At 44.8% G+C, this 22,707-nt stretch overlaps 1 protein-coding gene across 5 annotated transcripts in view; it reads left to right on the top strand.

Moving 5' to 3' along the window:
* Positions 1-22,707, top strand: part of LOC126413321 (transducin-like enhancer protein 4) — a 465,877-nt gene that overhangs the window by 215,457 nt on the left and 227,713 nt on the right. For all 5 annotated transcript variants that reach the window (XM_050083226.1, XM_050083225.1, XM_050083224.1 and 2 more), the window contains 2 exons: positions 6,223-6,285; positions 21,317-21,391. In XM_050083226.1, coding sequence (XP_049939183.1) covers positions 6,223-6,285; positions 21,317-21,391 — 138 coding nt within the window. The remainder of the gene's footprint in view (positions 1-6,222; positions 6,286-21,316; positions 21,392-22,707) is intronic.

Raw genomic sequence — 22,707 nt, 5'->3', positions numbered from 1 at the left:
TTCAGTAACGTGTTAACAGATAGAATAAAGTCCCAGAACACAATAAAACATAACTCGGTGGCTAATACAAGATTCCTCATACTCCTTTAAACAGCCTACGCTACTGTCTAACACGATTCCTACAGCTTCGTCAGTTGTCATCCTGCCATTCGTATGTATCTGCGAATTGCCTGTACCATCTAGTCTTCTGTTTCCAACGCAGGGTACCGCACTGGACTCGCATTCGTGAGGACGACGGTTCAAACCCACGTCCGGCCATCCTGATTTAGGTTTCGGTGACTTCCGTAAATTGCTTCAGGCAAATGATGGCATGGTTTCTTGAAAAAGGCACGGCCGACTCCCTTCCGCTCCACCCAAATCAGCCAATTCCTAATTACTTTCTTACTGTGTTCTTATTCCCCCGAAGAAGCAGTATTCTAAGCTTGGTCGTATTTGTAGTCACATTTAAATCGGGGACTGACAGGGAACGCAACAATGTAGCAAACGACTGCAAATTTTTCAACGATCTGATATTAAGCTGTTTGCACAGTTTTCAGACTCGCTGTAATAAAAGCTCGTACTCAGCCCGTAAGAAATACTACGAATCCAAGATGATCTGAAAAGAAGGAAAAAATCCGAATTATACATTCTTCGTGTTGTCTGCCAACTTACAGCAACTGCAAGCGACTGGAGAATCTGCAACCAGTTACTCAAACGCTACATGGAAACGTGCATCATTCGTGTTCCTCTCATAATTTGTCGCCCTCTACTTACATCAGCTTCTCCAAATTTGAAACTATAAAATCAGACCCAGCAGTAGAAGTCACTCTGTCATGTTACCTGCAACGTACAAGCGAGGTACTGAACAATTTGATGTCAGTAAGAGCGTGAGTGGGTATTGACAGGCAACCGTGCAACTTCCTACGGCACATACTGTAATCAAAAACGTACTTTATGACATCGACCCAGACCAGGCGTATTTAATGAGGTTAGGTGAGTAGACTGCTTCCAGGTTCATAACTAGAGTGTCAGCGAAGACAACACGGATCCAGAACTACTGGAGGTGCCCGATTATAGCCGCGAGAATTAGATTTGAGTGTCCCCTCCGTAATGAATGTAATACTCTGGCGCACGAGTCGTGTCTGTGCCCGTCACCCTCGCTGTATCTTGCCTAGACACCAACTCCGGACCTACCGAAAATCCAAAATTAGTTATTGTAAGCGCTAAACTTCTCTTCTGTCACATTATTCAGTTTTTACAGTGAGCAAGAAGGAAAGGAAAGCACGATATATTTGGGGAAGTAATTAAATTGAAAAAAGGGAAAGTTCTACAATGGACTACAAAAGTCTCGGAAGGTCAGTTTATGGAATAGTGCCTCGAAAGAACATAACTAAAAGTAACATAAGGGTGATTAAGAGTTATACAAGTGAATCAGATGACAGTGAGACAGTTATATAAGGAAATATGCACCGAATCCAGTAGAAGAGTTTTGCTGTTTGTGGATCAAAATAATTGACGATGGTACAGATCGAGACAATAGAAAACGCTCACTGGCAGTAGTGTGACAGGATTTTAGAAAGAGAGAAATGTTTAAAAATGTAAGCGTTACGAAGTCTTCTGGAAGTATTTGTCCGGAGTATACCTTTATATTGCGCAGAAACCTCAAAGATAAATAGCGCAGAGTAGAAGAAAATAGCTTTTGAAGTGGGGGAAATAAGGTGGGTAGTTCACATAAACAAAGAAAAGGCTCTGAATCGAACTGGGCATGAAGGAATTTTACGCCAAGACCAGACTTAAAGAAGGGACAGGTTGATAGGACAGGTACTGAAGCAGCGAGGAATCGCCAGTTTGGGAAGGGGCGGTAGGGTTTCAAGACAACGAGTTGGTTCAAGTGGATGGTAGGTTGTAGTTTTTATGCAGAGCTGAAGAGACTAGGACAGGATAGACTAATTGGGAGAACTGAGTTCGACTAGTCTTCCCACTGAAGATGTTAGCAAGTGGTATCTGTGATCGTTTCTGATATTCTTATCCTCGGCAGACTAGCGACACTCCGGTATCACCTTATCGCGTGTGAAGGCAAGCCACTGTAAATCTGGAATGTTTCCGCTTTTCCCCTTTGCAAAGCGACGTACGCACTGCCGTGGCGGCCGGGTTCCACTCGGCGTCCAGTCTGTGTGTCCCGCTCGCTGTCACGTGTCCGCTCCCAGGAGCCGCTGCGGATGTTTGCTCGTCGCGATACTCCACGGTGGCGGCGGCGGCGGCGGCGGCGGCGGGCGCCGTGTGAAGCGGAATGGCGTTTTAAATATGCAGCCGGCACGGCACGGCGCGGCGCGGTGTTACGCTTTGTAGGTGGCCGTTCAAACTTTAATCCGGCCTCTAAATGCGCTGAATATATAAATTAGCCCTGCGCGGCGTCGCTTCGCGGTCGATACCCGAGGTCGCGGCCGGCACGCAACCCCGGGCCCCGTCTGTTTTTGTTCCTCGCCTCTCTGTGAATAACAAGTAGACAGACCTGGCTTCCCAGCCGTTCTCCGCGGCCGTGGTCGGGCGGAGGCGGGAATATTTTGCTCGCTACCCTCGCTCCGTTGCCGACTTTGGTGCCGAGCGGACAACATGCTGCCGCCAGTCGATTCCGCGCCGCACTGGTCTCTCGAGGTTTCAGTAATGAACACACTATTTCAGCCGACATGTAGCTAAGTGCCACTCTGTGGCTTTAGCTGTCCTGCTGCTAACAGATTCAGGTTTGGGCAGAGCCGCTTGGTAGCCACACATGATATATATATATATATATATAAACACACACACATTCTGCCATGTTACTGTGTATCCTGTCTTTTTCTGATTCACGTCTCCTATTCGTATCTTGTACCCGACAAATCGCACATCACGAATAGTTAGACACCCAGCGAAGTTGTACTGTGATATTGGGAACTGTGTTCAAATTTGGGAAGAAGCACCAAAAAATGGTTTACACGGCTCTGAGCACTATGGGACTTAACATCTGATGTCATCAGTCCTCTAGAACTTAGAACTACTTAGACCTAACTAAGCCAAGGACATCACACACATCCATGCCCGAGGCAGGATTGGAACCTACGACCATAGGAGTCGCGCGGTTCCGTACTGAAGCGCCTAGAACCGCTCAGCCACACCCGCCGGCGAAGGAGCACCGATCCACACTTCCCAATATTTACACGTTTTTCGTTGACTTCAGCTGAGTTCTGGGATGGTTCCGTTAGAGAATCTTCATCGTTTGTATCTGAGATCCATCCCTAGTGACTTTGAAGTTGACGCGACGTTTAATTATATTCTTGCTTGCTTGCTTGCTTCCTTCCTTCCTTCCTGCCTGCCTTCCTTCGTCACAGTATACCTCTAGCAGCATAGTAGAGCAGTCCCCTTTCGCAGGGTGTCTAGTGAGAAATAATAAATATTTCGGGGGGAGTGGAATCCAAGATTTCGGTCGGGGAGGATAGGGAGCACGACGGCACTGATTTTTTTATCGCTGTGCTGTCTGCAGATCGTCTACAGTAAATCTACGTGTTTTTTCATCTATTCTACGAAACAGAGATAGATATTAGCTTAACGTTGTTGCCAAAAGTCTCGAAAAGTTCTTCAGATTTTTCACGATACTCTAATAAACGTGCTGAACGACATCGGCGACACATTTTTTAGATATATACATGGTTTATGAGTGTATGTATAATATTGTTTCAAAACAATCTCGAAAAGTTATTTACCTCAAATTTTTTACACAACACACTAATAAAACTGTGGATGGACATAAGCTACAAGGTACATAAATATCTATGATATCTCAAGAGGAATCACCAAAATTCTCGGATAATATTTTTACACTATACCGTAACAGACATTCAGCCTGACACGGGCTACATACTTTTTTAAACAACAAATGTACAGGTCTCGTGTGAAAACAGACTCGGGTAAAGAAAATCCTGTGCTGTACTCTTTTGTGGAAGTGTGCGGTTTTGTTTCCTTTCTCAGAGTCAGACAAAGCCTTTCCTCCATGCTTATTGGTTCTCATTATATGCATTTTAAAAAAGTATACAGAACAATATGTAATTTTGTTTTCTTCCTCGCAGTTGGATAGAAAAGTTTTGTATATGGCTCATCGGCTTATGATTAGAACAGTACTGCAGAACACGAATTTTCAGTAACAATAACGAGGCTCAAGGTCGGAGGAGAAGAGAGAGTATTGGGGGGCGGGGGAGGAAAAGAGAGAGAGAGAGAGAGAGAGAGAGAGAGAGAGAGAGAGAGAGAGAGAGAGAGAGGGGGGGGGGGGCGGAGGAGGGTGTGCACACAGAGAGGAGGGGAAAGAAACAAGCATGTATATCCAATTTCCATACAAATTTAATAATAGCGAAGCATTGCCGGGTTTCATACTACCAACTAAATAACGAGAAAATTTTCGACACTCTTAAGCCTGAAAGCTATGTTTCAAAGAATCTTTTTCTTCTGTCTTAAAGTCCTTGGGTGGGGGGAGGCGTAGCGGCTCGTGTCTCCCTCCTCCAGGTTCACCGCTGATTCAGGGTAAAGTTATGGATCGTGCATGAGACAGTATACTGCGGTTGAGAGAGCGCTTTTAAGCGTTAGAGTGCAATTTTTAGCCGGTGAAGGTCCCCATCCGAATCGTCTTACGAGAGAGAACAGTCGACACCTAATGTCTGAACATCGCTCTGTGACACATGTGCATAACGAGAAATAATAGACTACTTGGGTGGGGTCATCAGTATGCTGATAAGGGGAAAAAAATCGTTTGACCTGCAAGAAAACTTAGTTCTGCCTTCTTCACTAAAAGCTGATAGTAGAAAGGTCGAAACTTGCTGGGAGATGGAAACACAGTGCCATGCCGGTAGTTAAACCCGCAACCTTCGCCTTTCCGCACGCAGTTGCTTTACCTAAGCAAGACTCAAGCCAGCCTACAGACCTTTGCTTCTGTCAGTACCTCATCATCAACTTCACAGAAGTTGCTGGACTAGCACTCCTGGAGGAAAGGATATTGCAAACAAACATCTGTGACATCTTCGGGATTGTTTTCAGAATGAGTGTTTTTTAGGAGTAAGAAACTTCACTTCAGTGTGAAAAATTTGAGTAACAAGATTTTCAAAATGGTGAACGGCGTCGAAGGTCTTTCGTAATTTATGTGGGCGGTGACTTTGCGTTTCGGGGTAATTATTTAATATTATAAATTACAAGATGTACTACGAACTCATGCCTCCTAAACGTTTTGATCACACATTTAAATATGTACGTTTACTCTGTCAGTAGTAACCACGATATACCGATGACTGCGTTGTAACGTTATAGAGATTGGTTTAATACATATTTAGTCTGCATTAAAAATAATCGTCCCACTACGATACAAAGATGGGCTGATATGACTTCGCTGTTTATAGAGCCTGAAACTAAATCCACGAGCCTTGATAAATTGGAAAAAGACTAATATTAACTGATTCTTCCGTCTCTGCATGGCAAAACCACTTCATAAATTATAAATGAAAAGCAGTAAACTGTTTATGTTCTGTGGTATGATTTACTTCGTTTTCAGCTTACAAGGCTATCATCAGTCTGTATACCGTAGAACACTGATGGCCAACCTGGTCGTTACTGCCCAGTAACGCTTGTTCCAGCTTTCATGTTGGACGGCAGGCGGTAAGGATTATACAAACATTTTCATCAGGTTTTCATAAAATTTTGACACAAAGTGTTTGCTAAGTAATTACGGTGTTGTTGTATGCTTTAACTTGCTGTAACTCTCCATTATAAATTTTGTTAAGTAAAGGTACGTCCCTACTTTATAGGTCGTCTTTACTGTGGAACCGGAGGACGGTTAGAAAATTTTACTACTTCGGAGATACAAAAGTGAACGATAGGTAAAAAAGGTTGATTACCCTGCAGTAGAACGTCCACAATTTAGTGCTTTTCATTTTTTATTTGGGAAAAAGTTCGTGTAAACAATGCCTGGTGTTCGGTGCGTGTTATAGTACGGCTAATAAATGCTTGGTAGGGGAGAATACTAAACACTGCACCTTCTTTTTTTGAAAAAGAAAGGTTCATCCTGGTACTATTAGACGATAAAAGAAAACGTTAATGCGCTGCGCCTCGTTTCTTGGTAGTGCCTGCATCCACTTTTGAAGTGTGGGGTTGGGTTCAACCTTGCGTTGCGCGCCTAGATTTGGACTGGAAGCGCTTCTCCACCACGACTTCTTTTGCTTTTTGTTCCAGACGGAGATTTCCAAGAGACTGAACGCCATCATCGCGCAAATCCTGCCCTTCCTGTCACAAGAGGTGAGTACCACGCACGCTGCGCCGAGTGAAATATCCCGCGTCCAGAGCAACTGCAGCTAACGCAACGCAGTTAAATTTGCTCCCACCCCGTCACACTGATTGATTTTGTTTCGCTATACATTAGCTGCATTCGCAGTGCCTCTGCGTGACACAATTAAAATTACTCTCAAATTAATAGGTTTAAATCGTAGATTGTATACAGCTCTGCCGGGATTATGATTTACAATACATTTTCACTTTAAACTAATTATTCTTTTTGTTGGAAATTAGAAAATCAGTTTTGTTTGTATAATGTTACACAAAATGCCCTTTATCGCTTGTAACTGATTTACATTTCGCTGCAGATTTATTGCTAATTACCGACATTATATTATGCAGCACTTTTAAAAAAACTGATACTAACTCACGTCACGTGGAAATGTGCTTTGCACTTTTTTATCGTTCTGCGTTTATTAACGCTATTAGAGCACATTGGCTTTGAAATTATAATGGGAAAAAAGCAAAAAGCTGTAACTATATTTTTTTTTACAAGGAATGTTTGAGACGAGCTGTGTCTGTTATTTACACGGAAACTTGATTTGGGTTTAAGGAAGTTAAACGAGACATTACTACCAAATAAAAGTCCGTGCGAGCAAGTTCGGGAGTTCAGACTGCTTCACTGTGCACATTAGTATTCTTCTTTCCTCAGTAACCCACTTAGAATTACGGTGCCGTATCGGAGGTGAGAGTTTTGTTTCCTTAAAGATCTCCTTAATTACCAAATACAGATTTTCACAACCTGTCCTCAGCTGCGTAAGACATGATCGATTATGTAGATCTTTTTTATTTTCGTGCGGCACAATCAATTCAGACAATAACACCTAAATTAAAGAAAAGACATTTCATTCCACCTATAAAGGAAAACACAAGAAGTACCCAAGGAAAGAATAGCTGCTTCACAGCTTCCTATACCACTAGCCGCGCATCTGGACGGTACTGCGTTCGCGGCCATTAACGTTATTATTCTCGTACTTGCTTAAATCACTGTCGTCGAATAAAGATGATGAGTCTTTCACTAAGTCCTGTTAATTCTTTCTCCTGGATATTATTCTTTAATGATTCGCTGCCGAGGGCGTTGAAACAACTGATAATATTTTTTAAAGTTTTGCATTCTTGTTCCCATTACCTTTCCTTTTTTCACTACCGGGATATTTGTGTAACTCATCAATCTTCATTTGACTGTCAACAAGCTTTGTATGTCTGACATTTTTATTTATACGCTACTTTTCTTTTCTCTGGTACTAATCATCTGTATTACCGTTCCAAGAAGTAAGGAGTGCTGTCGACAAGGGATCTCAGATCGATTCCATATTCCTAGATTTCCAGAAGGCTTTTGATACCGTTCCTCACAAGCGACTATTAATCAAATTGCGTGCACATGGAGTATCGTCTCAGTCGTGTGACTTGATTCGTGATTTCCTCGGAGAGAGGTCACAGTTCATAGTGATAGACGGTAAATCATCGAGCAGAACAGAAGTGATATCTGGCGTTCCGCAAGGTAGTGTCATAGGCCCTCTGCTGTTCCTGATTTACATAAATGATCTAGGTGATAATCTGAGCAGCCCCCTTAGACTGTTTGCAGATGGTGCTGTAATTTACCGTCTAGTAAAATCATCAGACGATCAATTCCAATTACAAAGTGATCTAGAGAGAATTTCTGTATGGTGCGAAAGTGGCAATTGGCAGTAAACAAAGAAAAGTGCGAGGTCATCCACTAAAGAAATCCGATAAATTTTGGGAATACGATAAATCGCACAAATCTAACGGCTGTCAATTCGACTGAATACCTAGGAATTACAATTACGAGCAACTTAAATTGGAAAGACCACATAGATAATATTGTGGGGAAGGCGAAACAAATACAGTGCTTTGTTGTCAGAACACTTAGAAGATGCGACAAACCCACTAAAGCGGCAGCCTACATTACACTTGTCCGTCCTCTGCTGGAATACTGCTGTGCGGTGTGGGATCTATACCAGCTAGGGTTGAGCGGAGGACATCGAAAAAGTGCAAAGAAGGGCAGCCCGTTTCGTGTTATCGCGCAGTAGGGGTGAGAATGTCAGTGATATGATACGCGAGTTGGGGTGGCAGTCGCTGAAACAAAGGCGAGATCTATTTTCGAAATTTCAATCGCCAACTTTCTCTTCCGAATGGGAAAATGTTTTGTTGACACCCACCTACGTAGGGAGAAATGATCATCATAATAAGATATGAGAAATCAGAGCTCGAACGGAAAGATTTAGGTGTTCCTTTTTCCCACGCGCCATTCGAGAGTGGAATGGTATAGTAGTAGTAGTAGTATGAAAATGGTTCGGTGAACCCTCTGCCAGGCACTTGAGTGTGAATTGCAGAGTAACCACGTAGATGTAGAACGTAGGTGCAAGGCGTGTATTTTGTGTTAGTGCAGTGTGTAGTATGTACCAGTATTCTGCTTGACCTGTGGCCAAATATTCAGTGTTACTCTCGTTCATGACTCGATCACACACCCACGGACTTGTTTTCATAATATTAAAACGTTAATTCTTCTTTCCCGTAACGAATCTTCCAGACACAAAGACGTATGTGAGTATTTATGAACTGTGCGTTCGCAGGGGTGGGGGTGGGAGGCGGTGCGGTTGCACCTGTAGTGCGTTTTACAGGTTAACGATTAACAACGGCTGCGCAGAGTTGATCCGGGAAGTTGAAAGTTGCCACGACGTGAGAACGCCGTACATGCTCAGAAAACGGTGGCATAACATACTTGTAAGTCGCGTCGAGTCGTGCCCTAGAAATGCGGCCGCTCTCGGTCTTTCCTGTCGAGGTAGTGCGTCGTGGAAACAGCGTCCTCGTTTTCTGCTTGATATATAGTAGAAACTACGTATACTCTCGCTGAGGAAGGAATTCCAGCATCCAGTCACTATTTATGACATCGAATGTATTACGCTTCACCAGTTCGGATTATTACACGAGACTAGCAGCATGTCTGATACTTGTCCTTGGTCAACATTGTGATCCGTAAGTCAAAATGTGTAATAATATGACTTTCAAATCGTTATCTTTGCTTAGTTCGATATTTTGCAATTCCTGATTACGTCCGTTAGAAAGACGCAACCCCTTAGTCCACGTCGTGGGAGACGGGCAATGGCACGTAGTAGCGATGCCCTGTAGCTGTGAAGTACTTCGGGAAAAGAGAGAGAGAGGGGGGGGGGGGGAGGGGGAAATCCCTTTGCTTTTAAGCTTGCAATATTTTCACATTTATTGCGAAATCATTAACGCTTTTATTACTTTGTAGACGTCTACTAATACACGAATAGTATCTTTTTATTTATTTAAAGTGGTCATGGTACGTGTCAGTCTATTTCTTAACAAATACATATCGTGAACGCAAATGTTGCTACTAGTCGATTTAAATGTTGCTGTAACGCGACGAGGGGTGGCAGTGATATTCACGTACCCTATTTTTACTTTGTATGAAAACTTTTGAAAGTCCTGGCTAAAGTTCTTTGCCAAGTCAGTTTTTCATTTAGTCAAGTTGGTTGATGACTTCATTTGCGTAGTCCTGCATTCTCACTCGTTTGCCTTTACTGGCTACGTGTAGCAATCACACCCTCTTGGTACAGTTGTGTACACTGACTTTTACTGCTGCGTCCTAGCTGCAAGAGAAGTACTTTTTCCCCTATGGAAACCTGAGGTAGGCACTTGTGAATGTCGAGCCTTTTCAACATGCGCGACAAGTGCTGCCAACTGTTGGGCATCACTACGGAAATGTCAGCAAGTCATAGCAGCAGTGCGCAGCATCCCTTAACCACCAGAATACACGGATGTGGTTGGATTGGTTCGCTATATTCTGCTGTATAATTGAATATTGTTATTTTGCACCGTAATTATCGAATGATCATTTTACTGTTTATTATAATACATAATATTTCGTAATTAGTCCATAAAATGAAGCCAAGCGTACGATGTGTGTTTCGGAAACTGGTACATGTTTTTTTTTTACAAACCTCGCATCTAAAATCATTAAAAAACTACTAAGAGCATTACCACTTAAATAAAAAGTTTTGCTTTCTCCAGAAAAGATTAAAGTCTGACAGGTTTAAGACAGCTGCAGCCGTGGTCTCGCAGCGGTGCGGTAGCGCGGCCCGCTATCCGCAGAGGCCGTGCTTCGTGTGCTGGCGCCAGCCGCCTGAGAAGCACTTTGTCGCAGACGGGGGAGAACAGTACAAAAAGCGTGTGTCCGGCAGAGGTGCACTCGTGTGCCCGCCGCTGTTTACCCGTCCTGGCTTTTGTGCCGCAGCTGCCGTGTCGCATTAGGCGGCGGCGAGTCCGCGTCGGTAAAAGGCCGCACCCGCTCTGTACCCGACGACTTGGCTCTGTGTACGCGTCCCGGTGCCGTGCACCTATGGCGGTTGCTGTATGGAGCTCCCACGCCCACACTCCAGCCGGCCGCCTACTCTACTAACTACCGTCGCTGGTGTATAAGCGCTACGCCTGGCCACTTTTTCAGCTTCTGAATATCTCTAAAAAAAATTAAAATATTCGGAAAACTATCGCTCTCACTTCTTGCCGTAATACTTCTCGTGTTTGCTTTATGCTGTCTCTGATGAACTCTAAAGTAGCTGACAACCCCCAGCATACTTAAAATAACAAGCAAGAATAAAAGTGTAATTGCTGCACGTTTCACTCGCAGCAATTTAAGTTGTGCTCTTAGGTTCCTGCCTAATCACACCCTCTGAAATCGCTACGTATTAGCAAAAACGACCAGATATTTGCGACAAGCTAGAATAAAATCGTCATTGCCGGTCGTTTCACTCGCAGCAATTTCATCTTTCGTTTCTAAATCACTCTAAAGTTTTACAATGGAAGCCGGCCGGAGTGTCCGAGCGGTTCTAGGCCCTTCAGTCTGGAACCGCGCGACCGCTACGGTCGCAGGTTCGAATCCTGCCTCGGGCACGGATGTCTGTGTCGTCCTTAGGTTAGTTAGGTTTAAGTAATTCCAAGTTCTAGGGGACTGATGACCTCAGATGTTAGCTCCCATAGTGCTCAGAGCCATTAGAACCATTAGAATGGAAGAAGCTCATTTATGAGAGACAGCACTTTCTTATATGTAAATAACATCGACTGTTGCAGACCGTACTTCTAGCACGTTAATAAGACTTTCAGAACCTGTTACAAATGCGAAGACGAAGAAAAAAAATTAGCGTGTAATAGCATATGAACATACTTTCTTCAACGCCACAATTCAGTCTAACCACACCACCACACCGAGCACATACAACTCAAGATCTTTCATCCATTTTAGGATCTCCTGTACACTTTTACCCACATTTAATTACAACAAATCGTAAGAAGAGTGACGTATTTATGATAAATCTTCAATGTACTGTTGTCTTGAAACGGCGTACTGCCATAACACACAAGTTATAAAATGAAAACAATGAAATACGACGAAATCCAGTATGGCTTCTCCAAAGTTGTTCATCGACTTCGGCAGCAGCATCGAGTAGCAAGTCGTTTTGACGTCAGTTCCGTGCTAGGTTCGAGCAGCACTAGCTTCCGCCTACAGACAGAGCAGTAGACTGACGCGGTAGCCGGCGCCTAGCCCACTCTGCATCGCCCCCCATCCACCCACCGCACTAGCTGTAGCCCACTCCATCACAGTAATCTGCGGTGCTCCGAAATGGCCAATGCGTAGCTACTAGGAAACATTTCTCCTGTTTAATTCCCTCAGCTTCCTCACGTTTCTGTCAGCTTTCGTGGCATCACGTGAATTTCTACTCGCCGCCAAAATGTGTGTGTCCTCGGCCCTCTAGACAAAGGGCCGGATCGCTCAGAAGACTATGAAACATATATCAGAGGACCTCGATCAATTTGCAGCACCACTGCACAAATAAAAAATGAATTTATTGCGGAGTTAATTACGTTCTCTGTGTTAATTTGTTGTCCAGCTAAAGCAAGTAATATATTTAGATAATGCATATTTGGTAAAAAAACTGGTCGTAGATGTTGGTAACTTTTTTGCAGAAATTTCACACAAAACGAAAGAAATTATTTGCAAATTTATGTTAAAGTACCACGTTAGTGTTCTTTGACACTGGGAAGGATAAAATTACTGATTTTATAATTTCTTCCTCCACTGTACCTGCTAAATGGATTTTACTCGTGGTTGCTGGACAAATGTACCTTTCTTTTGCTCCTGTTTCTCTCAACTCCATTGTCTCAACGGAATACATCGAAAGCATATTAATTACGATGTCCGCACTCGCGGTACGCGTACTTCGGGCCACAGGCGTGACGAATTATTGCACACAAACCCTCAGTCCTGTACACGGCGTTGGATCGCCCACGCTGTTTGATCGCTCTTTCTTTCTCCTTCGCGTAGCCCGTCGGTGGGCATTGTGTGTTTAATGACAGGGGACTTTGCTGGTGCCGTCGTTGGTTGTTGTCCTCATTTCGAGGCTTTCTTTGAGTCGCGCAAGTGCCTCGGTGACTCTGCGACGTCGCGAGGGACCCGGCCCATCTTGCGGCGGGTTTTCATCACATCAGCGGCCCACTCGGTTGCCTGCCTTTGTGCCGGCCCTCTGTCGCACTATTGCCATTGTTTTTTGGTTCGCAGTTAGCGCTGTGCCCATTCATTACGGCCGCCCTTCCCCCTGAGACCATTAACTGTTGATTACAGCTTTTGCCATCGCCGTATTGTTCACTCACTTTGCGTCTCGGGCAGAACGGGGCTGAGCATACCGCGTTGCAGCCTATTTACGTAATTCTCTCTTCCCGCGGAAGAGGAGGAAGATTTTTAATGGTGCGACTTTTTTGTCGCCGCGTCTCGCCGACAAACGGCGCCGCATTCAGCCGCCTGGTGCTGTCGCTTTGTCTCCGCCATTCGCGTCCCACGCCTCGCAGACTTCCAGAAATTCCCGCCGCATTAGTGTCGGAGAGCGTCTTCCGCATTCGAGGTATTCACAGGCGGCTCTTCGGCTGCGTTGGAGCCGGACCGCCGCCACCTGCTTCCAGGACTCGACCCCATCACAGATTTCTTCAGCTCTTCTATTTTAAAACCTAATAACTTACAACATGCCAGGTAGTTCCATGGTCCATCGTAGCTCAGACAGATTAGATTATGGCATCGCCACCGACACTTTAATTCACTCGGGCGCATTACACGTAGACACGCCCCGTGAGGCGCTGTGTCGAGGAATGAGTGCGCTCCGGAAGCGCGAAGCGGGCTCCAGTTCACGGAAGAGCTCCTGCTATGGTCTTGCCGTAACACGATTTCCCAGGGACTTCACTCAGTGGAACAGGGGTCAAAATAAGCGAACACCTGTCTCGACTTAGCCGTAGACACTGGACCGTTTGTGGTAAAACGACGGTCCAAATTTCAGGTGTATTTCAGAGGTACTTCGTATGCCTTTCGCCACGTAATATCCTCAGACGAAATGGTGGCACAGTGGTTAGCGTCGCGGCTTCTGGATTTTGCGCCCCGTGTTCGTAGTAGTAGTAGTAGTAGTAGTAGTAGTAGTTGTTGTTGTTGTTGTTGTTGTCGTCGTCGTCGTCGTCGTCGTCGTCGTCGTCGTCGTCTTCAGTCCTGAGACTGGTTTGATGCAGCTCTCCATACTACTGTATCCTATGCAAGCTGCTTCATCTCCCAGTACGTATTGCAGCCTACATCCATACAGTAAAGCTGAATGCCCTCGGGAAAAATTACGGCTGTAGTTTCCGCTCGCTTTCAGCCGTTTGCAGTACCAGCACAGCAAGGCCGTTTTGGTTATTGTTACAAGGCCAGATCAGTTAATCATCCAGACTGTTGCCCCTGCAACTACTGAAAAGGCTGCTGCCCCTCTTCAGGAACCACACGTTTGTCTGGCCTCTCAACAGACACCCCTCCGTTGTGGTTGCACCTACGGTACGGCTATCTGTATCGCTGAGGCACGCAAGCCTCCCCACCAACGGCAAGGTCCGCGGTTCATGGGGGGGGGGAGGGGGCGTGTTCGGTAACAGATTATTATTATTACTGTCGATGTTTTCACGACATAAAATATACTTTTCCTACTACTATACCTGAAGTAACTCCTCTTTGAACTGAACCGTCGTGCAGTGCTGAGACACTGGGCTCGCATTTGGGAGAGTGGCGGTTAAAATCCCCGTCCGGCCTCAAGTTCTATCTTTTCTGCGATTTCCCAAACTGTTTAAGGCGACTGCTCGGATGGCTCCCTTCAAAGGGCGCGACCGATTTTCTTCTTTCATCCTTCTGCAATCAGAGCTCATGCTCGGTTTCTGATGACCTCGTCATCGACGCGACGTTAAATCCTAAAATTCATTCATTTCTCCCTTCCTCTTCGAATTAATATTGCGTTTGGGATCTGTCTCTATACAAATGTGTTTACTACTGGAGGAATAATTCTTGAATATCGCGCCGTATTAATGTGTCAGAGGGGCACGATATTTAGTCATCAAATCGAGACGCCATTGTCATGTGCTCTGACGTCAAAGACAACACAATAAGCCATCAGTACAACTGGTCGCCGAGGAGGAAAAAGATACCATCGCAGTAGATCACACCACCTGATGTTGGCGTCTCGATTTGACGTCGATACATCTTGTCACTCTGGCGGCCGTCACACCTGTAGAATTTTTCCTGGACTGCCGCCGGAAAAGACTTCGGTCTAAAGTTTCAACCGATGTTCGTACTACTTCGCACCTTTAAACCACAATAAACAAACGAAAACCCGCTATTACTGCTAATTCATAGAGCCAGTTGTACAGTTGCCCTAAAATTAAGTTAGCAGTCTTCGGAGATGCCAAAAGCCTACTGTGCCTCTCCGGATGTATTGCGTTGAAGTTATGAGGCTGTCTGTATTCGATTAATTTGTTCATGTAGGATACCTTTATTAGAACTAAAGATGACAACCAGATGTGTTATTTGGTAAAGCAACAGTATGGTGTTTCCTTCCCAATTAACTAAACTAGTAGTCTGCAAAAAGTAATAAACTCTGAACCAGCTGGCTTCGTATAGTAGGAAAATGTATTAATTCCTACAAAGAAAAGTACAATGTACATAAATATAATGACAATGTTAATACTTCTGTTAGCCTCTGAGGCAGTATTTTGCCGTTTTTCTTGTAGACATTGCTTCAGGGCAGCCTCACTTCGTGTTTCGTGTTTCCTGGCCATTCTTTCAAGCACACTCCAAAGAGGTTCAACTGGTTTAGGGTCTGCGCTATGTACTGCAAACATGATACCAGGCGAACAGTTTTCGCTATATGTGTAGGGCCATTGTCTTGTTGAAAATAGCAGTATGTGCGTAAACCCAAGCTATCGACACTTTCTTGCAGATAATCCTGTACTATATTTAAATACTCGAATGTATTATGTTACCTTCAACAAAAACAAGTTGTCCAACACCAGATGTAGCCATTCATCCTCATACCATAATTCCTCGACCACCGTGCGTTACTGCGTGTTGCATGTGTTTGGGATTCAGCTCAGTATATGGTTATCTCCACATCTAAATTCTGCCATAATTTAGAAATTTATTAAATTTACTTTCATCTGTGGACGGTGTCGTGTCCCATAAACTTGTGTTATTGCTTTTATGCTCTCTAGCAAGTTAAAGTCTCAATTTCATGCTCTTCTTGCTGATATATGGTCTTCTAGCTACCCTAGCTACATGATGTGCATTTCTTAATAAGGAACATCCGATGGTGTGATTTTCTCCCTGAACTGTTCGTTAAAATGTGCAGGCAATGCACAGTTTTCAAATTTACAATCTTTTTTGACCATCCTTATTAATATATTTCGTTCCCATTGCGTTATCTTCTGTGGTCGACCTCTTCTTTTGGTACTAATGAGAGTATTTCTTTCTCTAAATCGCGGTATTGCGGACTGCGCAGTCGCCCGGTTCTTCCAATAATGTCAGTTATTAACTATTTCTGAAAATGATTTAGGCTATTCATTTTAGGAGATAACTATTTGCCTTTCCTCTACAGTTATTTTCTTCGATTTGCGGCCCATTTGGTTGTTCCACGGCGTTCACCGTCTATCAGAACTAATATTCACGAGGCGCAGCTCTGCACTGAACGCGGTTCATTAGTCGTTTCTACGCTTACAGTTCGGGTGGTGTGCGTATAATTTTTTCCGCACTGTGTGAAGCCAGCTGGTACAGAATTCTTATTTACTTTCTGCAGAACGTTAATTTAGTTGACCTCTGTATATAAAGGGCAGTGTACCGACTGACCGATTCACTCACCGACCATCGCTCAGTCCAAACCACAAGGGACAGAAACTTAAAATTTGCAGAGGATGGTGATGTTATACTGTAGGCGTCGTTCCAGAAGAGAGATTTTGAAATTCCATCCCGAAGGGAGTGAAATAGGGGATGAAAGATTTTATGAACATGTTTAATTATCAATGTACTTTTAAAAGTAAATCTATGAAAATTTGAATTAGGCTTCTAGATTGGAAATAAGAAATAGATATTTCACTGTTTTTGGTAATGAAACCTCCGTGGTAGTGAAAAAGGGGGTCAAATGTTCATGCAAATATTTGATTATGGTAGTATGTTTGAAGTTAAATTATGAAAATTTGTATTTGATTCTCTCTTAGAAATTAAAACAAAAAAATTCGATTAACTGTGTCTGGAGACTCAACTCCTAAGTGGTTTTCAAAGGCATGTCTACGGCAATTTGAATTTGGCTTCTCTGTTAGAAATAAAATTACGTATTTCACTGTTGTTGGAAATGCAACCCCTATGGGTGCGAAATAGGGGATGAGAAATTTTAAGGAAATGTTTCATTATATTAAAAAGATTTAAAGCTGAACCTGTGAAAACTGGTATTTTACTTTACGGTTAGACAGAAGGAAATTTGTGCCAGGCGATGAAAGTTTCACCACAAGAACGCAAAAGGCACGATCTACAAAAACTTTGGACTCGAGCTACCAGAATCACCTTTTGGTCTGGAGTAAACTTGGGGAATATCGTGCTTCAGTGAAAATTAGTGTGAAAATGTTAGAAGGTGGTGTAATTTGTAAATAACGTAAAAATAGGATTAAGGAAAAACAAGAAAAAGGAAGTGCAGACTAAAGTCCAAGAGTACGTGAGCGAAGCAGTTGGCGGTAAGCTAGTCCTTTGACAAGTACAGATTAGGAAGGAACCCCGATACTGTTGGTTTACCAAATAACAGCTCTGGTTATCTTACCTCCTAATAAATATATTCTATAGGGACCGAGGTGTGTGAATACTTTCATCCGTCACTGTAGCGAGAGCAGGCAGAGATGCAGCGCAACTGAACCAGTGGGCAGTGGCACTTTCACTGTAGCAGATGTGTGTCGAGATGGTGTGCCTGACTACGGAAGCCGCGAACGTCCGTACCCTATTTGCGAGAAGAAGCGGCGCAGCGGCGACAAGCAGAGAGCAAACAGTTGGGCAGGTGGCCCCCCCCCCCCCCCCCCCTGGCCGCGGTACGCTGCCCGCTCCCACGCGGGAACTCGCCGGCATTCGTCTCAATTACGGCGCCTCTGGGCCTGCTGACGGCTCCATTAAACAACGAGTCGGCGGACCGCTATCGTAATCTCGGCTGCTCGCAGCCGGCGCTGATTGCACGCTGGTGCGCGCCGCGTCACCCTGCGAGCCGCCGCAGTTGCCGTGCCAGGCTGATTAGCGGCACAGTGGGCAGTGCGAGTGACGCGTCGTCGTAAACAGTACCACTCCACTGTGGCGACTGACGTCAGCATCTGTGATCGAAATGTGCCATACGGCTTGGAAGAGAAATGCAAACCACAGTTCAGTAAGATAGAAACGCCCTCGACAGATGACGAGGGCAGAGCTCCACTTTCCCCCAACTGTTTTTGTTTCTGGTATTAGCTGTACGTCGTCGTGGCTCAAAAAATGGTTCAAATGGCTCTGAGCACTATGCGACTTAACTTCTGAAGTCATCAGTCTCCTAGAACTTAAAACTAATTAAACCTAACTAACCTAAGGACATCACACACATCCGTGTCCGAGGCAGGATGCGAACCTGCGACTGTAGCGGTCGCGCGGTTCCAGACTGAAGCGCCTAGAACCGCTCGGCCACACAGGCCGGCAAGGAAGTGGTAAACAGCACCATCTGCGTATCAACTGAATCGATAGGACCCACCTATCGGCGCCCCAAATACTATTGTCGAAGTATATATTAAAATAAACACACAGTAATCCTTTGCTCCCGTTCCGCCAACTGTCCGAAGGTGTGGAAATGGGTTGCGCTTGCCGACGATTTTGATCTCACCGAACCATGGCAAATACAGAAACGGCCCTGGGCTGTACACCAAAAAAAATATGAACCAATGTCAACGAGATACGAGTATACAACGGCAGATGTGTTGTTCCGTACTACCGATGGAAAAAAGCCAACTTCGGTAAAATGTCAACATGGTGACAGCAGACGATTCACCACGTTACTGTACAAGGCCATTTACGCTTTTTAGCTATCTGACTTCTTTATTGTGACCCAGGATGAAATCCATTGTATAAAAAATGACAGCCTGTTATTCTTGCGATTTATGCTCTTCTGTTGTTCTCGACTTCTATGCCTTTTTAAGCTGTTATTAGTATCTTAAGTATTTGATTATAGTAATTGGCTGTGTTGCTAAATAAATACGAAGATAATGCACTGCTTCATTGTTACGTACGGACTGATTATCTGCCCACATTCTTAGTGAATACTTACAGTATGCGTTTACCATGATGTTTTGTCGATGGCAAAATTTTTCCATGTTGCAACACGATTTCATCATGAATTATTAATGCGCTAACATAACACGTGTCTACATGTCTATAACAAACAGATTTTTCGCATGCACAAAACAAGACAGCACGCTTCCACGAACAAGTCTCGCCAATTGCGTTGTTCCTGGCTTACGCCATACATCTCTGAAGGACGTACTTTGCCCACAAGACAAGACTCTTCCAGGAGTGCTAGTTCTGCGAGGTTCGCAGGAGAGCTTCTGTTAAGTTTGGAAGGTAGGAGACGAGGTACTGGCAGAATTAAAGCTGTGAGGGCGGGCCGTGAGTCGTGCTCGGGTAGCTCAGTTGGTAGAGCAGTTGCCCGCGAAAAGCAAAGGTCCCGAGTTCGAGTCTCGGTCCGACACACAGTTTTAATCTGCCAGGAAGTTTCGAGACAAGAGATGTTCGTGAGCGGCAGTGCACGCGTCAGTACGAATCTACGAAGGCTCCCGATGATGCCTAGGTCCATTCGAACAGGCGCACCGAGCCATGTAGTGCAATGACACAGATGGTGCAGGCAGCCTGGCCGTCGACGAGTCCAAAGTACGCTGGTCCAGCCAGTCGCGTCACGGTAGCGAGCATGGCCCGATCGGTTGATGAACACACCGCACCAACACATCGGTGTTGATAAAAAGTGTCAACTGTTTCAAGGGCACTCAGCACGTGGCCTCGTCTGTGTTACGTAAGTTTACGGTGGCACCTCTACCAACAACTCAATTCTCCGTGAACAAACCGTTGCGATAAGGTTACATGCTACATTTTGTACAACGCCGGAGCTTCACAACCATCACACTACAGGACATAAACTGACGGAAAAACAATCGCAGCACTCAGGAGTAGTTGCACGACTGTGACGAAAGTTGGTAGGCGTGTTTTTACATCTGAAAGATGACGATTCATATTTCGCGCCAGTCGCATAAAAGTGGCGTTAGTAGCGCTTCTATGAGGATGCGGATCGGGTTAGCGTTAAATACACGCTGTAACGGTCGCGTGCAATAGTTACGTTTGAGACTGGACGTGGTGAGGTGTGTTCGTCGGGACTGCTTTTAAGGTGACAAAAACACCATTAAGACCACCTCACAGAGTGGGAACGAGGTCGTGTAAATGGGCTGCGAGAAGCTGGATGTTTCTTCTGCGGTGTTACAGGAAGACTTGGCAGAAATGGATCCGCCGAACATAGTTCGTGGCGGCGATGGTCGCAGGCATGTACGGTGGCAACAATACCGGGCTCTGGAGGGCCACTTGACACCAGGGAGGCACAGGACCACCGTGTTCGGCTGCACGACTCCGTCTCAGTGACGCGTCGAACAAATCGGCTACTTGGAGGACAGCTCCGTGCCGTACGCCCCGTAGCGTGCATTCCACTGACCCCAGACCACCGCCATTTGCGACTTAAGTGCTGTCAAGCCAGAGCTCATTGGACGGCAGTATGGGGGTCTGCTGGTTTTTTATATGAAACCTGGGTTCGGCCTCGGTGCCAGTGATTGCCGTGTGTTCATTAGGGGGAGGTCAGTTGAAAGCCTGCAGCTATCTTGTCTCTGTACCACACACACTTGATCTACAGCTGGAGTTACGGCCTGGGGTGCGATTTCATAGGACAGCGGGAGCCCTCTGGAGGTACTCCCACGCAACCTCAGTCTGTTGTTATGACTGGTTGTGCTGCCATTCGTGAACAGTATGCCAGAGGGTGTTTTCCGACAGGATAATGCTCGTCCACATAGCGCTGTTGTAACCGATCGTGCTGCACGGTGTGTCGGTATGTTGCGTTGACCTGCTCGATCACCAGATCTGTGTCCAATCGGGCGGACAACTGCAGCGTCATCCACAACCAGCGTTAACCGTCCCTATATCGACCGACCGAGATTAACAGGCACCGAACTCTGACACAATGCATGCACGTTTGTGAGCTTACATTCAACATTCTGATGTATAAGCATTTCACATTTGCAGTGGTTTCCCTCGCTCTTACATTAATCTGTGATCTTGCAGTGTTAATCACGTAAATAGGTTACCTGACAAATGTACTCCCCAAATTTCAGTAATCTGTATTAATTTTTGGTGTTGCGATTTTTTTATCCGTCTATATTAATAGAAGTAATTTGCCTTATTTTGATGATCGGAATCCAGCATCCCCCACCTTTCCTCCTCCTGCACTGCAGTTATTTTGTCTAGAGTTTTACGGGACCTACTTTGAGATTACTTTTTACGCTGAGAAGACTAGAGATGGTGATATTTTGTGGTTTTGTGTTGCAGCATCAACAACAGGTGGCGACGGCGGTGGAGCGAGCTAAGCAGGTCACCATGACTGAACTGAACGCCGTCGTAGGGGTGAGTTGAGGCCGTCTTTCACACTAGGATACACCCCCCCCCCCCCCCTCTCTGTGTGTGTGTGTCCACGCACTTCAGGCGTCACTTCCCTTAAACCTGATTCCTTATTTTCTTCTAACACCTCTCTTCGCAAACAAACAAAAAAAAAACATTAACAGTAAATCCCTTTGAAAAACTGATTGTTGCTGAAATGTTTAGATGTATTTTATTTTAATTTCACTGCTATTATTTCCCAAATAATTGTAATAATTAACATTTATACCTCATATAAGACGCACTTGAGCACTGTACTTTTCGTATTTTATTCCAGTTTCTTCCATATTCAGTCATAAATGGACTAGTTAACATTAGCGAAACCTATGGTTATAATGTTGTATACAGTGTACTATTGTCAGTCAAGGTATTTTGGTCTTCATTTATTGTTATAGGTTCGTGGAAACATTGCTAGCTGGGATTGTGAGGCGTGTGTAGTGGTAAATGAATCTACACGAATAAGCAGTTCCACATTTAGAATACATCCACGGCATGTTTTTGAATTTCATGTTCAAACAGTACGTAGCTTATAATCCGAGAGGATCGTCCGTAAGAGAAAACATTGTGAACTTGTCGCGATTTGTTGTGGATCGGTTCCATACCGCGTGGCAGCCGTACGACTGTTGGTTGCATAGCAAGTAGAGCTGTAAAACCACCGTAGGCTACTGCAGACTATCATAAGTAAGAGTAGATTACGCTAGTTTTCCTAGTAGCCTCGGTCATTTGAGATAGTAACGTTTGGTGTGTCCGCGCACGCGATCAGTGTCGTGTTAGATTCCCCTCGAAACCGGAAGCGGTGAACCTTCTAGAAACCGACCGAGGATGTGCAGGGTATTTCGCACTTTTGTGGAGAGGACTTACTAGATCAAGTTTTACATAGGAATCCATGTCCGGAAATAGTCATCCAACGACGCTGCACAGCGTCGAAGTTACAGGCGCTGGCCCCTGTAAATGTATGCATGTATACAGACAGGGTGATCACGTGGTGGTGGTACAAACTATCTGAGGTGATGGAGGGGGGTAGAGGGGTCCCTTTACTGGAAACACTCGAGTTGAATGTTGTAACCGAAAGTCGTTCTCATACCCCTGACTGTATAATACAGGTACTGGTACTGTTCTTGCTAAAACTGTAGGGTAGGCAACTTTCAGAGATGGTAGTATGGACCAAAACAAGGAAAAAAGTTCAGCAAACACGGGCACTAAACTGCTACGAGCATTTGTCCATCTTTGCTTCTGTGAAACACATCTCCTCTATTAAGGTATGCCATCTTAGAGTCCATGTT

Source organism: Schistocerca serialis, chromosome 7 (genome assembly GCF_023864345.2).
Source record: "Schistocerca serialis cubense isolate TAMUIC-IGC-003099 chromosome 7, iqSchSeri2.2, whole genome shotgun sequence".
In the NCBI taxonomy this organism is placed as follows: domain Eukaryota; kingdom Metazoa; phylum Arthropoda; class Insecta; order Orthoptera; family Acrididae; genus Schistocerca; species Schistocerca serialis.
This window is presented reverse-complemented; position numbering and strand designations above follow the sequence as displayed.